At 40.5% G+C, this 15018-nt stretch overlaps 2 protein-coding genes across 3 annotated transcripts in view; one reads left to right on the forward strand and one right to left on the reverse strand.

The window, feature by feature from the left end:
• Positions 1-200: 200 nt before the first annotated feature.
• On the reverse strand, positions 201-6535 carry ttll3 (tubulin tyrosine ligase-like family, member 3). 2 transcript variants are annotated; one of them, XM_075462103.1, is made up of 13 exons: positions 6311-6535; positions 5926-5970; positions 5726-5844; positions 5502-5637; positions 5028-5083; positions 4796-4924; positions 4570-4684; positions 4096-4212; positions 3757-3928; positions 3101-3249; positions 2045-2288; positions 1476-1911; positions 201-1378 (listed from the first exon to the last, which is right to left on the reverse strand). In XM_075462103.1, exons 2-13 carry the CDS (start codon positions 5930-5932, stop codon positions 635-637), a joined length of 2424 nt encoding a protein of 807 aa, XP_075318218.1. In that variant the 5' UTR covers positions 5933-5970; positions 6311-6535; the 3' UTR covers positions 201-634. The 2 variants fall into 2 exon arrangements, with proteins under 2 accessions (XP_075318218.1, XP_075318217.1); XM_075462102.1 differs by having other exon boundaries at positions 5726-5970.
• Positions 6536-10009: 3474 nt separating this feature from the next.
• slc4a8 (solute carrier family 4 member 8) overlaps positions 10010-15018 on the forward strand; it is a 32694-nt gene continuing 27685 nt past the window's right edge. The window contains exon 1 of the mRNA XM_075459980.1: positions 10010-10292. Coding sequence (XP_075316095.1) covers positions 10248-10292 — 45 coding nt within the window. The 5' untranslated portion in view covers positions 10010-10247. The remainder of the gene's footprint in view (positions 10293-15018) is intronic.

Below are 15018 nucleotides of genomic sequence, written 5' to 3' on the forward strand. Positions count from 1 at the left end.
TAGACCTCCGCTGCACGTCAGCCCCCTTTCTTATTGCTTCCTGTCAGCTACTATTTCTTTCATTCTATCCACTTAGGGACTATACATTTCTAAGACACGTATCAATAGAAATATATATTCTGAAATGTGTGGCAAGTAAATGTGAAATGGAGTGCAAATCATTGGAAAAAAAAAATCCGCTTATCAAGCATCGATTGGGCTTCTTCATGAACACCGACATCCTTTATTCACTTTTACCGTTGTGAAAGTTAAATAAATTTGGACTTTTTGGTGACAGAGGTTTGAAAGCAATATGGAGGTCTAATTAAGCAAGTGACAAAGACACCAATCTGGATGAGAACTGACATTTCTTTCCCTAGCTTTTATTTCCTGCAGAAGCTGGGGTATGGCTTATGCAGCTTGATCATTGGCACTTTATTACCACCTGCTGGGGAGCTCAAATACTTACAACTACAACTAGAAAGAAAGAAAGAAAGAAATCTGCATAATCTGAATAGTAATTGTCTAACAATCATGTTACAAAAAGCTTAATACAGTAGTAGAGTATGCTCATCATTTGTTTTCATCTGATTAATCCTAAAAAAGTCTCTTCAACTCATTCAGCTGCTTTCCATCATCTCAACCCTAAACCTCTTTAGTACTTTTGCTCTCCTTTGCATCTCTCAGTGCTTTGTCTTTGTGAATGGAAGAACAATCGATGCTTGTCGATGCTGGGATACGATGAAAAGCCTGAGTTACGATGGACAGAGGATCCAGTTACATTATTTGGTCGCAAGCGACGCACCTCCAGACTTGGTAGGGGACCCTGGAATGGAGGACAGACCTGAGCAGAAATCCTGTGTTGGGGCTCAAAAGTTGTCTTAGGAAGAAAGGATCGGCAAATGTGTGATCCATGAGCTGTACTGGACTCAGTTTTATCCTCTGACATGCTCGGAGGTGGGCTGAGGGAGAAGGAAAGACTCTTTGGCACGAGGGTTGCTCCATTAACACGAAGACTTAGACCACACCGTTGCGCTTTCCTCTGAGGTTTGGTGCGTATCACTAAGGGCTCATGGCAGGACCTACGAACACGGGGGCCATTCTGAAGCTCTGCTCTCTTCTCACGTTCTCTTTTTGGAGACATATATGTCAGCAGCATCTTTCTCTCTTGGTTTTCTTTGCCTGAGTGGCAAAAAGCAGACGTTGTGTGGGGCTCTTGATCTGATAGTTGGTATTCTTTCTCAACCTCCACTGGAGGTGACTGGTCAGAAGAGAAGTGAACAGAGAGAGATGTGTTAGAGGTGGCAGTCTGTCTATGGGGCAGAGGTCTGGGTTGCCGAAGGGGGGCTCCTTCCACCACTAGGTTCACTCCCAGATAGTGAGGAACTTCTACTGCAGCCTGGAAAAAATCAGAATTAGTTAATTTTGTATAACATCAATCATTCAAAAGAATCATGATGGAAAAAAACATATATTCACTCTGAAGATCGCCCAACCTGTTTGTAGATTAGCTGGAAGCCTCCAGTGTAAGCGTTTGGATTAGTCCGTCGGTCTAGCACAACCCTCAGCGTGTCCACCTGCACAGCAGGGCAAAGCCGAGCAGTCACAGTGGTAGAACAGGCCATAGTTGGACTGGCATTGATCTCCAGAAGCCAAGGCCTTAGATCTCTGCCCAACATAAAATCGGCTCCATAAAGCTCAAAGCTTGCCTTACGGGGCTCAACCAGGTCTTGGGCCGTCTGTAGGGCGTTGACCACCGCTTGCTGCATGCCCGGGACCACCACTGCCTCCCAGTCTTTCTCACGGCCCTGTTTCTGCAGAAAAGAGCAAAACTGAGAGCAGGACCACATGTTGTCCGCAGGCACTCCTGGGTGGCGGTCACAAGAAGGCTGAAAGTGCTTCTGGATGGAGTTGTTGCATAGGTGGACTGAGCTGAGAAGAATACAGGAAATTAATACAGGTGTAAAATACGCTTTAAAGAACTGGGTACACTCAGAGTACACTTGATATAAGATGCTGTAAAGGTCACATACAACTGGAGAGTAAATTATTTTCTTTGTCTGACCTGTCTAGTGTTTTTGTTGAGTAGGGTTGAGTGGAAAACCGAATGTAGCACTCCTTGTAGAACCAGACAGTCAGAGGATTCCAGTCAGTAATGAGGAACCACTGACGTAGGTCAAACTTTGTGCCATGGACCAACAAGGGACGCTCCAGGTATTTCTGAACCACCCACTTTCTCTCCTTCATCAGGGCTCTGTCAGTGTCCACGAGCGACAAAATCTCATCCAGGCGATTCATGCACATAATTCCTGATGGGAGGGGGGGCAGTGACATGGCAAAAGGGGTGACACAAGAATCCCATAAAACATATCGCAACTGCAACTTTAACAACATTAAATGTAAGTGTGCATGGTGCTGTAGCTGACATGGTTGTTAAGGCACCAATATTTGTCCAAAAAAAGCACGAGTAATACACACCATCCTTTCCTTGTGATAAATATAATAATAAATTTTATTTGAAAGCACCTGTCAAAATACTCAAGAACACTGCACAATAAAATCACAGAGACAAATAAGAAACCGACATAAAATCAACGTACAAAAATCTAAAAACAATGTAATATGGGGCGGTGTGTCAGAGATGAAGTGGGCTAGGCTATTTTAAACAGTAGATTTGGTTCTGATCTGAGGAAATTCAGTTTTATCAGTGTTTAGTTTAAGAAAATGAAGTGGGATATGGTGTCGAAGGATGCACTCAGATCAAGAAGGATGGGAATGGTGAGTAAACCAGAATCAGCTGCCATGAGGAGGTCATTGGTGATTTTTTATATAAGGGCTGTTTCAGTGCGATGGAAAACCAGAATACAATTGTTCATACAAGTTGTTATTGGTTAAACAGGAATGGATTTGTGTTGCAACTACTTTTTAAAGTAGGGGAAGGGTAAATCGGAAATGCAAACATAGATTATTAAAGTTGTTTGGATCTGCTCCGGGTTAGACATTTAAGACATTGTGCTGTGTCAAGTTTTTACTGTCATTACTAATATGTGCTAGATAGCAACAAGTACAAAAAAATATTAGAAGGTTGAATTACTGTTTTTATATTAATGAAGTGTCTCACCTATTCCTCTCGACTTGGCTCCTGGTTTGATAATCCAGATGTTGTTTAGCCCGTCAGTGCTCAGCTGAGGGCAAACTTCCTGTAATCTGGCTAACATGGCCTCACAACGCTCCACAAACACACCGCTGCCCCTGATCACCGCACCTTTGCTACAAACATACAATATCAGAATTACAAATACATCATTTTGTACATTTTATGGCATTAGTATACAGATCTGTGGAACTAGGACAATTTATTTTTAAAAATACGAATAACATGCCTAATAAACCACATATTATAGGTGACCCAAATCAAGAGTTGCCATGTCAGATTTTCACTAACATTCGCAATAAAAACATCAATAGATTAATTTCAAATATATATTATTGCTATCAGCAACATCCTTTTTTCCTTTTCTTTTGATAATTTAATTCAAATCAAATTAGTAGATAAGGAACTGAAATATACAGATCTTTTGAATAGTGCACAGTACTTTTCCCCCAAATATCCTCCCACCCTAATAAGAACCCAGATATCAAAGATACATTTGTGAGTCTTTGATGACCTCCAGTATGTTAACACTGAATGAAACTAACAGTACAGCAGATATGATCAGCCTGACATAGAAGGGATCATTTTAGCAAACAATGGAATCTCTCAGAAAATATACTCACTGCACAACCCTGTAGTAGTCCTGCAGAAAAGTGTCCCACTGCTGTTCCTCCACAGAAGGGGGAGTTACATCAATGTCACTATGGTTTAAAACACTGAGAAACTCGTGACACACACGTAAAGCTGTGTCAATAATTTCTGGACCTACAAATTGATGTTCCATATCATTCAATTCTGGAGAGAGAGAGAGAGAGAGAGAGAGAGAGAGAGAGAGAGAGAGAGAGAGAGAGAGAGAGAGAGAGAGAGAGAGAGAGAAGATTGGTACTGAAGGAGAATACAGCTTCTTCTTTTTAATCATATGAAACATCATGCATCTTAATTGATTGACTGTGGACTGATACCTTCTGATCCACTGTTCTTTGTTATTTGCTCCTCACCCTTTGATTCTTCTCTTCTCGGGCTACCTGTTTCAACCACATGCTGCAGCAGGCTGGTACAGGAAGTCCTTCTGAAGTCCTCTTCATTTTCAGAGTAAACGAAGAGATGGAACATAAAAGAGAAAGGACAGGCAGCAAGTAAACTTACTGTAAAACAATGTATTGACATTAATTGACATTTTTTTCATTTTTAATTGAAAAATATCCCATGTTTAATTTACACTTGATAAGATAAGATAAGATAGAACTTTCTTTAGGAAATTCCTGTGCCAGATAGCTCCCAAATTACAATATAAGAATAAGTGTAAAAATAAGTGTAATGAGTAGAAAGCAAGATATGTTAAATACAAAGTAAAGCTTGAGAATCTCGTCAGATTTTTTTTTATCTAGAAAAGGCTTCTTGACTATGATTTGGTGTAATAGGGTCACACAGCAGACCTATGAATGCCTGCTTGTCATCTTCTGCCCCAAGCCTGTAGCATCTTGGGAAAAAGGTATCAGGATCCGCAGTATCAAACCACTGAAGGTTACGCAGATTCATGCACAGCCCGACCTGAGAGACACAAGGTTATGTGAACGAAGAGACCAGAGGAGCAAGTCCATATCTGCCCAAGTAAAAAAAGAAAGCATTTCTGATGGTCAGTAATTAGAAACTTCCAGAAACCTTTGTAGTAAAGGTTCCAGCATTTGCAAAGTGATTGGTCATTTGGTCATTCTGTAAGAAATGACAGTCTATGCAGTCCCGTCGAGTCGTCCAGTAGAAATACGTTGTTTCATTTCGAACCAGGCGTGACTAGGACAAATTAAGATAAGACACACAAAAAATAAGTATTTGTTTTCACGCTGTGCAAAAACATCAGTGCTGAGTGAGCTGGGTCTCTTAGACGTTATCTTACCATCAGGTAATACATGTCGTCAGGGTTCTCGTCTTTCTCGCCTTCATCCACTCTCTCTGTAAAGACATAAGAAGTGTGTGAGTGTGTTTGAGTGTGTGAACTAAAGTAGGGGTCTGCATTAGAGTTTTTTGTCTGTAATGTGGTTCAAAATGTATCATTTATCAAGTGAGGAGACATCTGTCTGTCCAGCGATCCAGTTATACTCGTGTTTTTTACAGTTAAAGAAAGAAATTACTGATCAATCCGACAAAAACTACATACTATAACAACTGGATGATTAAAAAAAAAATCTCTCTAATTGTGAAGTGGTATGAGGTTTACTTTTGGAAATAAGTGAGAGCCCTTACATTTTGCTGCTTTCTGTGTATGTATGCATGTTAAACCTGAGAGATCCCAAATGCGTTACACTAACATGACTAATTTTTAGACTAATTGCATCACCAGTAAGATCAGCACTAGCGTTTCCATAACTACCATATTCCTCCTCATCACTGTGGCAATGAGGTCCTCTCTGGACCGGACTGGGCAAACGACGTTCCACCCACCCTCTGGCCAATAAGGCAGCACGGATCACAGGATAAGGTCCGTGCACTGAAAATACTTTCCTCGACTTAGAATAAGCAGAGGGGAGATAGTTTAACAACACACAGCAGTGGGATTATGCTAAAATATAACCAGTTTTTTTTACGTTTTAACACCTTCACTGCTTTTTCCACCACTGCTTTGGCTGTTCTCAGCCTGTCTGGTTTGATTGCAGGCAGGCTTGGCACACTGCGATGTAACCTGCCCTCAAGAGGAGAAACTGTGGACTGATACACTGGGACAAATTTATTGGTCAAATGTAGAAATAAAGTACTCAAATTTGAATGCTTTGCACAAACAGTGTCTGTTGACTTACCTGGCATTTGTTGCTGATGTAACCTCTAGAAAGTTTCCTCTTCAACTGATAAATATACAGAGAGGAAGAGGAAGAAGGAAGAAAAAATCCATATATATTACAATATACAAAATCACACTTATTCATGAATTATAGCATAATGTGTGCAGATTTTCACAGTAGATCTGAACGAGATGCAGTCGGGAAATATTTTCCACTGCATATGAAAAATACAGAGTAAGCTTTTCTATAAATAGTATGACATGTGACACACTATGTCTGTTAAGCCACTGAAGAAGGATGTAAATTGGGTCAAGCAGGCATTTTGATTTGGACTGACTGAGGCTACCATGCTCACGAACATAGGCGCAGTTAAGGCGCGCGCACATACGCAAAAATGACTTACCCGGCGTGCACAACAGTCTTGCCTATTGCCACAATGAACGACCATGAATTAGTGTGCAACTTGTCTTTGCTTTGATTGACAACGATTGGACATGCTTAAAAATAGTCTTTAAACGATTCTCAATTTTAAATATATATAAAAATAAAAATAAAAGGTATTTTGCGATAAATATCTATGATGGCACCTCAATTGTGATCCCACCGCTCTGTCCATGGACCTCGATCCGTCCTGCTTCCTTCAAGGTCGCGCAGTCAGTTCCCATAACAACCGTCCATGCTCCCACACAATGTTTATAGTTGCCATAACAACCACAGCCAAAGGAACCTGGAGGCTGTGCTGGTCGATGAAAGGTCCACTGCTTTTAATGTGGTGAGAAAAGCGGAGCACTTATAAGACCCCAGAAGTTGCATGGTGGCTCTCGCGTGCGAGCAACATGCACAAAAACAATAATAATAATAAAAAAAACAAGCCGTAACAGCACACCACGATGCAACTTTTGTGTGGACATTGCAATCTGAGTTTGCGCTCTGTGAACTTAAGGGATCACGTGGTTGAAGCGGGAAAACTTGCTGAACTAAATCCAATCAGGTGTGACAGGTACGCACTCTCCCATGTGTGTCTTGATCGAGGGTTTGTACAGAGGTCAGTGAGGAGTAAAGCATTACTGGATCACCGCTACTTGATCCTTTTCTTGGGTGAACATGTGCCACCGTGTTAAAGAACAGAGGATTATATATTGCGTTAAAATAAGTAAAACATCGGTGTCACTGAGTGAAAGGTGAGCTATAGGCTAGTTTTGCCTGGGTACATATACATTTCTACATATTTGGCATATATCTTGGGTTGCACAGCGTTTGGACATCCCACCAGATGGCGCTAGAGGCTTTCTAGTACATTCTTATCTAGTGCATTGTACACATTTAATGAAATCATCATGTTTCTGTCTTTGGTCTCACATGTCAATTCAGACTTCTCAGTACAGCAACTCTTACTGCTGAAGACAATATTTCTTTGTCACAAGTTGTTGGATAAGAAAAGACAGTAGGTTTTTGTTGGGAATTTATACATACATAAACTTTATTTTGACCAGTGCAATCACAAAGTTTCACATGTGTTGAAATACAGTTTCTAAAAAAAAAACTGTATGGTTGCATATAAAACATGACCAGTAAATTTTTAATTTTAGACACATTAAAACTATATTCTAACCGGTTTTAAGTTTTTTGTATGTCTATGTCAATACTGACATTTTTACCCTTTTCACCATTTTTGGTTATAATAGCTGGATGTCTGATGTCTGGAATACTTTTTTTTTTTTTTCGGTAATCTGAAATCAAACAACTTAGGTTGTAGATATCCAATATATGATTTTTTTTTTCCCCATCCAGAATTATATTGCGGATATTTAGAAAACTCTCTCTAGAGTTCAAGAATGCAATTCTGGATATCCTAAATTGAAAACCTCTCAATATGACTGGCAAAAAAATGCTGTCACTTCTCCAGGGAAGATGTCTGGCTGGACATCTGAAATCAGTTTTAAATGGGAAGAAACTGAATTACTGCTCTACAATTTTTATTCTGTCTGCATTTAAGTATTAAACTGCTTAAAATAAAGAGGTTTTCAGATCAACATAGTTATTACAATTACAGTTTAAATTGTAGAGATCTTGAAATTCAATTTCTGCTCATAAGAACGTATCTTAAAGACCTCCTTCGATTTTCCTAACAGAGCACTTCACTTTCAGGCTTTCAGGTTTACTTGTGGTTCTTAAAGTTTTCAGAAGTAGAATCAGGCAGAGCCTTCAGCTGTCACACTCCCATCTATTGGAACAAACTCCTAGTATGGGCTTGGACCCCTCTCTACCTTTAAGACCTGAGATCCCTATAGTTATACTGCTGTTGATCTAGATGGCTTGGAGACCAACTGCCTTGACCCAACACCTCTCTTCACTTTGCTTTTTTCACCCTCCATCTATTTATTTGCTGTGATCATAAAATCTATCATAATTTTCTGTTCTTTAACCGGTCCTTCTTGCAGCAAAGCTACAGAAGCCTATGACTGGAGACACTACTCTCTTTTAGCAGTATGTTGTGCACACGATGTGCAGTGTCGTCACTTTGCTGAGAAGCCTGTGGAACATTCTTCTTTACACAATCAGCTCTCGGGTTCAGATTCTTGGAGTCACTGGAATTTGTGCCGCTGCTGTAAAGAGAACTGCCCTTTCCACCAAATACTTAGAGATAATATACAATATCTTGCTGCAAACACTGAAGAGTCAGGGCTTCTTTCACTCTTATAAACAGCCTCAGCATTTTATTTCCTGAACACTCATTTCTAGGTAAATGCCTATGTATCTGTCGTCCTCAGCCTCTTCTCTCTGTATAGAAATAGTGTTTAGCTTATTCCTGCACCTCATTTAAATTAATAATTTTCTCATTTGTCTTATTTATATTCAAAATCAGATGATCACACACTGTGCCACAAAGCAGTCGACCAGTTCCCTGTACGCAAACTCCTGACCCAACGACTGCAGAATCATCTGAATATTTCTGAAGATGGCAGGACTCTTACTTGTACTGGAATACACTTCCAGTACAACAGTACACCTTACACAGGTGTACACGGTCATGAACTCTGTAAGAACTCAGTAATCGAGTCTAGTAGACTCGATTACTTTTAACTGGACTTCCCAAAAAGAGCATTAAACATCTGCAGCTCATCCAGAACGCTGCTGCTAGAGTTTTAACCCGGACTAAGAGATCTGAACACATCACACCAGTTTTAAAATCTTTACACTGGCTTCCAGTCAGTCACAGAATAGATTTTAAAAACCTGCTGATGGTTTACAAATCCCAGAACGGTTTAGGCCCAAAATACATCTGTGATATGTTCAGAGAATATAAACCCAGCAGAGCTCTTAGATCCAAGGATTCAGGCCATCTGGTCCAGTCCAGAGTCCAGACTAAACATGGAGAAGCAGCATTTAGCTGTTATGCTGCAAACAAGTGGAACAAACTGCCAGTGGAGATTAAACTTTCACCAAATGTAGACATTTTTAAATCCAGGTTAAAAACATTTGATTTTGATTTGATTTGATAAGTGTACAGTTCCTTTGGTGCTCCATTGCTGCTCACCGCCTGTTCAGACACACAACCCTTCAGTCGCAGAAACTGTGGTCTGGGGTGTGTCTTTCAGGTTATCAATAATCAATGATTTTGGAATATCCATCATATGGTATATATGGATATTGTTGCTAAATAGTGAAATGTATGTTTGTACCTGTAAATATTCCAAGAAATGGGTTGGATTGTTGAATTGTTGAAGTCACTTTTTTTAAAACTTTTTTATTCACAATTTCATAGATAGAATCTGAGATCTGTCCACAGGAGCTCAGTCTTATAAACAGATCCCAGGTCGAGACCACACTCTTTTATATATAATTACCATATTTTTTAGCTGGGTTTAAAGCTTGTAGTAAAAGTTGTGCACAGGGGTCACAACATCTAGCCGCTGGAACTCAACTAAACTGTGCAGTATGTGCAGTATAAGACGAAGCAGCTCTCAGACTAATTGGCCTTACTGGTTAGCAGCAGAGCCTTGCAGCCCAGTGTGTGCCTCTGCGCTTTGATTTGATTGGCTGAGGCTGCAGTGATGCTCTCAGCATCCTGCTCTAACAGGCAGGACAGGAGGGAGGGGAGCTGGAGGTGCGGCGGAGAGATCATCACAACACAGGGGCACAATAATCATTTTCACCATTTCCGCCATCTGAATGAGATGTCAACTGTCAACATGTCTGAAGCAAAAGAAGGAACTACCGCGGCCAAATCGTGACTACTTATTCCAGCGTCCTAAGACAGCGCCGAGAGGCTGATTGCAGGCTCAGTGAAAGTCTCACCTTTACACTCCGTGAACGCTGAGTAATTTAACCCTGAAACCATGAGCAATCCCGTCAAGGAGCCCGAGAGTATGCTGTGCTACCAGGTAAAGTGCCTTTTATTCATCTAGTACGACTCTGTGGTCTGGTGCAGAGCAGACAGTTCCAGGCTCCAACTGTAGCCCATTAAATGAGCTGCGTTAATAGAAACTCAGATATGGTGTTTGTGACATTTAAGGAAGTATTTCACAAGTATATAGATCCTCTTGCATTGTCTCGAGAGGTTTCGTCTTTAAGAGGACTTAAGGGGTGTGATGTTCTTTTTGCCTTTTCTGAGCTAAGGGGTGATGTGTTTCGGAGAATTTTGAGAATGTTTTTCTGGGGTGCGAACACGTGCACCAGTTCTTGTCACGTGGCATTGCACTTAAAAATCTCAGTTACTGTGACTATTGCTCAAGCAGAAGTAACTGAATGTATTGTGGAAATGTCGCGGCCACGTTATTGTGAGAGTGCAGCAGATTATTGATCAGATCCCACCGCCTCTCACAGCGCTCATTAACATCTCAACTGCATGTCCCGAGGTCGGGTGTGTGCAGAAAAGGATCCGGCTTTTTGACAGGACTGGGTCTCGTTGATTTATTTGCGTGTTTATTTGGATATTCATTTTTAAATGTTGTTACCCCCAATTGACCTTGACGCCATTCTTACACGGTGCTTCATGAAGGAACTCTGTGTACTTCCACACCTGTTCGTCGTTAGCCAGTCCTGGCCAGTAGGGAGAGGATGGACAGTGAAGAGTGTGGTTTCTATCAAATCCTCCTCCAGCCTGTAAACGGGCAGCCAGTGCGAACAAATGCACCTGTGACCGTGCCAGAGCTGTATTCAAGCTGGCACGCAGTAACACTTTTAAGTAAAACCACCTCGGCATGCAGTATAACAGCTGAATGGACTTGATGCAGCCTACCCCAGTGATGTCATCATGGTGATTTATAAAAACATCCTGTCTGTGGCCAGGAGATGTGGACAAGAACCAGGAGCGAGCTGGGAAGACTCTGATATGATTAGACAGCTTTCAGAGGAGGAGAGGATGTTGTCACAGAGCCTGGCTATGTCAGCTTCGTGTAGTGACACATGTCTAAGGATTGTCACTATACCTATGGTGTTCAGTTAACTCTGTGTGCTGCTTACTCCAGCTGAAACCTGTTGAAATGTTCACCAACGTGTTGTTTAAGAGCCCAGGAATGTCAGACATTTGGTTATAATGAACTTTAGTAAAAACAACACTGTGTAGATGAGAAATGTCTCGTTAGCTCGTAAGCAAGACTCGGTGCTCAAAATCTTTTGCGCAAATTGATAATATAAAGTGTAATACTAAGTGTAAGAAGTAAAAGGGGGTGAAAAGAAAAGAGTGTGCAGAAACTAATATGCTCATTTTTAAACAGCACTTTGCAACATAAATGCTGTAGGTAATTCAAGCTATTCTTAACTTACAGTAACACTCATAAACATATAGTACATGTACCGAACACTCTTCCCCACTTCAGCCTTTTACCAGCAGCTTTTTTGGCATCCGTCCCAAGCTTGCATTTTAATTTCTAGGTTCAATTTAGTGGGAGTGATCCATAGTACTCTGTCTGATGACTGAATGTGTACTTTAACAAGCAGAACTGTGCACGTTTGTTTGAATTTGGAAAAAAAGGCAATCAGATTTAATATTTGTTTTGTCTACATTGTGCATGTGTGAGTATTGAATTAATTCCTCCATATTGGAACTCTCTTGAACAGTAATGTGGCTTTCCTACAATCCCTGTTGATTGGGAATGATTTAGTTTGGAATTGCAAATAAATTCACAAACTTCTGGTGAGCCAGTGGACTGATGTGTAGGTGCTTGAAAGTTTGAGAGTTTCCCCTATTGTTGCATCAGTGTCATCGCATTTTAACACGAGTCATAAAAGTAGATCAGGAGTCAAATAGATAAGAAAAAATATTTTGCCACTTATTTATAGAGGACACTGATCCAACATTACGTAGTGAAGTGACAAAACTACGTGAACATTTGCGTTTAGTATTTAGCGTGAGTGACCCCCTCTGTGCAACAATAACTGTAAATGCCTCTGAGCTGTACAGCATATGTTTATGCACATCACCTTGGGTGATTTTTTTTGTTGTTGTTTCCTCTTTATCTCACTTAGATTCAACTTTGAGATATTGGGGGTGTCCAAAATGAGCTGCTTGTTTCAGGTCCTTCAAGAATATTTCTAATGGATTATTGTTATATCTTTGGTGTAGGTTCTATGAAACATAAGCTTTATTCTTCTTTAAGCATTATTTGATGGAGCTGCTTGTGAGCTTTGGGTTGTGTTGCTGCTCAGCCCACTTTCTATTTAGATTCATTCAATAGACAAACATCCTGGCTTATATCATCAGAATTCATTATTCTGGATTTATGGATCCATAAATGATGGTAATCTGTCATGACCTAGTTATGGTAAAACATGCCCAAATCATGATACCACCACTACCATGTTTCACAGATGGGATAAGGTTCTCATCCTCAAACATAGTGTCTTTCTTGCTGGAGTCACAACGCTCCTCATTTAAACCGAAAAGTTGTATTTTGATTGCATCTGTGCACAAAACACTTTTTCCAACGGCCTTCTGGCTGGTCCCTGTGATATTTAGCAGAGTGCACACAGGCAGCTTTGTTATTTTTGGCGAGCCTTTTTTCTTGTAGCCCTGCCTTGCACACAATTGCTTTTCTCTTCTTCTGATGGACTCAGGATTATTATTGATATTAGCCATTGTTAGAGAGGTCCGTAGTTGCATAAACGTTGAGTTCATTCTTGCTTCACAGACTACTAGACGCCTTGATCTTCGAGTGATCTTTTCAGAGGAACACTCCTGGGGAGAGTAACAATGGCTTTGAATTCCCTCCATTTGTACACAATCTGTCTGAGGACAAGTCTAAAAATCTTCAGAGGTGGTTTTGTAATATTTTCCAGATTGACAAGCATGAGTAACTTCTCTTTTAAGTCTTTTTTGTTGATGCTTCTTTTGTGCTATGATAAGGTGTTGTGAGGATCAGTTGTTCTTCCACATGTTTATGCAAATTAAATGTATGTATATGTACATATATATAAAAAAAGGTTTCAGTGTTTGTTTTTGTTTCTTAAATCTTTTACTGTCTCAATTTGATAACATGTTGTATAAAGCAAAACTGCAGTTTTTACTCATGATACGTTACAGTCCACAACCCACAAAGCCATCTAGTCTGCTGTAATAATTGTAGAAAACAACAACAATTAGAGAGAGTGTGAGCTGTAAGGAGGCAGAATTGTATGCATGGCATTGAAAAAGGTGCGTATGACTCATGCTACCCGTGGGCTGATGCTGTCAAAACAGCCGCCCCTCTCATCCTTTCTTCTCTTGCTCTGTCCCTTCCTGTGTCACCTTTTCAAAATGACCTCTTCTTTTCTTTTTACACATTGTTCAACCACTCCTCTGAGTGGAGCACTGTCACAAGAACCTAATGCAGATTGGTGATGTTGCTATGCTATGCTAGGAGGCGGCAGTAGCCTTAGGACATGGCACCAAGTGCCAGTCTTGGCTCTCAGACGCAAACCCTCATCAGGAAGTGACGGGCCCACTTGTCAGAGTCAGGATCTGTGTCTCTGCTGTCAGCTCTGGATGCTTCAGGGACGCTGTGATAGAGGTCAGCTTTGAAAGAGGAAACAGGGTGGCATTTGTGTGGGCAAATAATGATTGGTGACTACAGAGGAATACAGTCAGTAAGTAATTTGTCTCAAAAGAATTATTTATGAAGAGTTTTGTGATACCAAAAGATGTAATGATCAATCTGTCTGAATGGAAACCCGCACCATGTTGTTGAATCATGGATGGACTTCTATGAATTTACCATTAAATGTCTTGAAGGGCTGTAGTCTTAAGTACTGATTCACAGTACTGTCCAAGTCTTGAGCCGCCCCTCATTTCCTAATGTTTTGTTTCCAAGCAGCCAGACTTTCTTATCATGTTTTACAGTGGTCTTGAGCAATAGTTCCCAGGCTTTCTGAAGGTCTTTCAATGTTTTTTTTTCCAATTATTTATTTGTTACTAGCAGCCTGTCATAAAGACATAATATGTTTCAATTTCTTAAGATGCATTCGTGAATTAACGCCAAAGATGATAAAGTTTGACAGGCATGAAATAGTATTTTTGAAATTGGACAAGTGGAGGACAAAAAAAATAAGTAGCAGGTCTAAAACTATGTACAGCAGATGAACAGTATCTGAAAGTCCTTATGAAATTGGAAAAACGTGACACAGGATTTGTGAGATATATCTGGTTATTCTGTTTATCTACCTACTGCTGAAGCCTCATCAGAAATGGTCTCTGTGGAAGGGTGGTTGTCAAGAAGACGTTCTTAAGGAAGAGAAACAGGCAGAAAAGGCTGAGCTATGAAACATAAATTGGACTGAAAATCAGTGGCGACTGGTCTTATGGAGTGATGAATCATTCTCTGAGCTCGGACCTCAGCATTAATGAGGCAGCGTGGAATAATCTTGACAGAAAACTCAGTAAAGGTTGTCATACCAAATGCTTAATTTCAATTTTTGCCTTTATGCACTTACAGCTATGAGAAAATGAAGCATAGCTCAAGTCTCGTTGACAGTACTGTAGCTGAGGGTTATCTTTGTTATTGAGCAAGGTGACCATATTTTTTTACAAGCTCAGCCCGTCTCCAAACAGCTGGGAGAGCACGTATAAGGTAACAACACATCAATCTGGTTGGAACAGGCAGGAAGTCAGCCAATGCCTTGAAATCCACAATC

The sequence above is a fragment of the Odontesthes bonariensis genome, chromosome 3 (genome assembly GCF_027942865.1).
Source record: "Odontesthes bonariensis isolate fOdoBon6 chromosome 3, fOdoBon6.hap1, whole genome shotgun sequence".
Taxonomy (NCBI): domain Eukaryota; kingdom Metazoa; phylum Chordata; class Actinopteri; order Atheriniformes; family Atherinopsidae; genus Odontesthes; species Odontesthes bonariensis.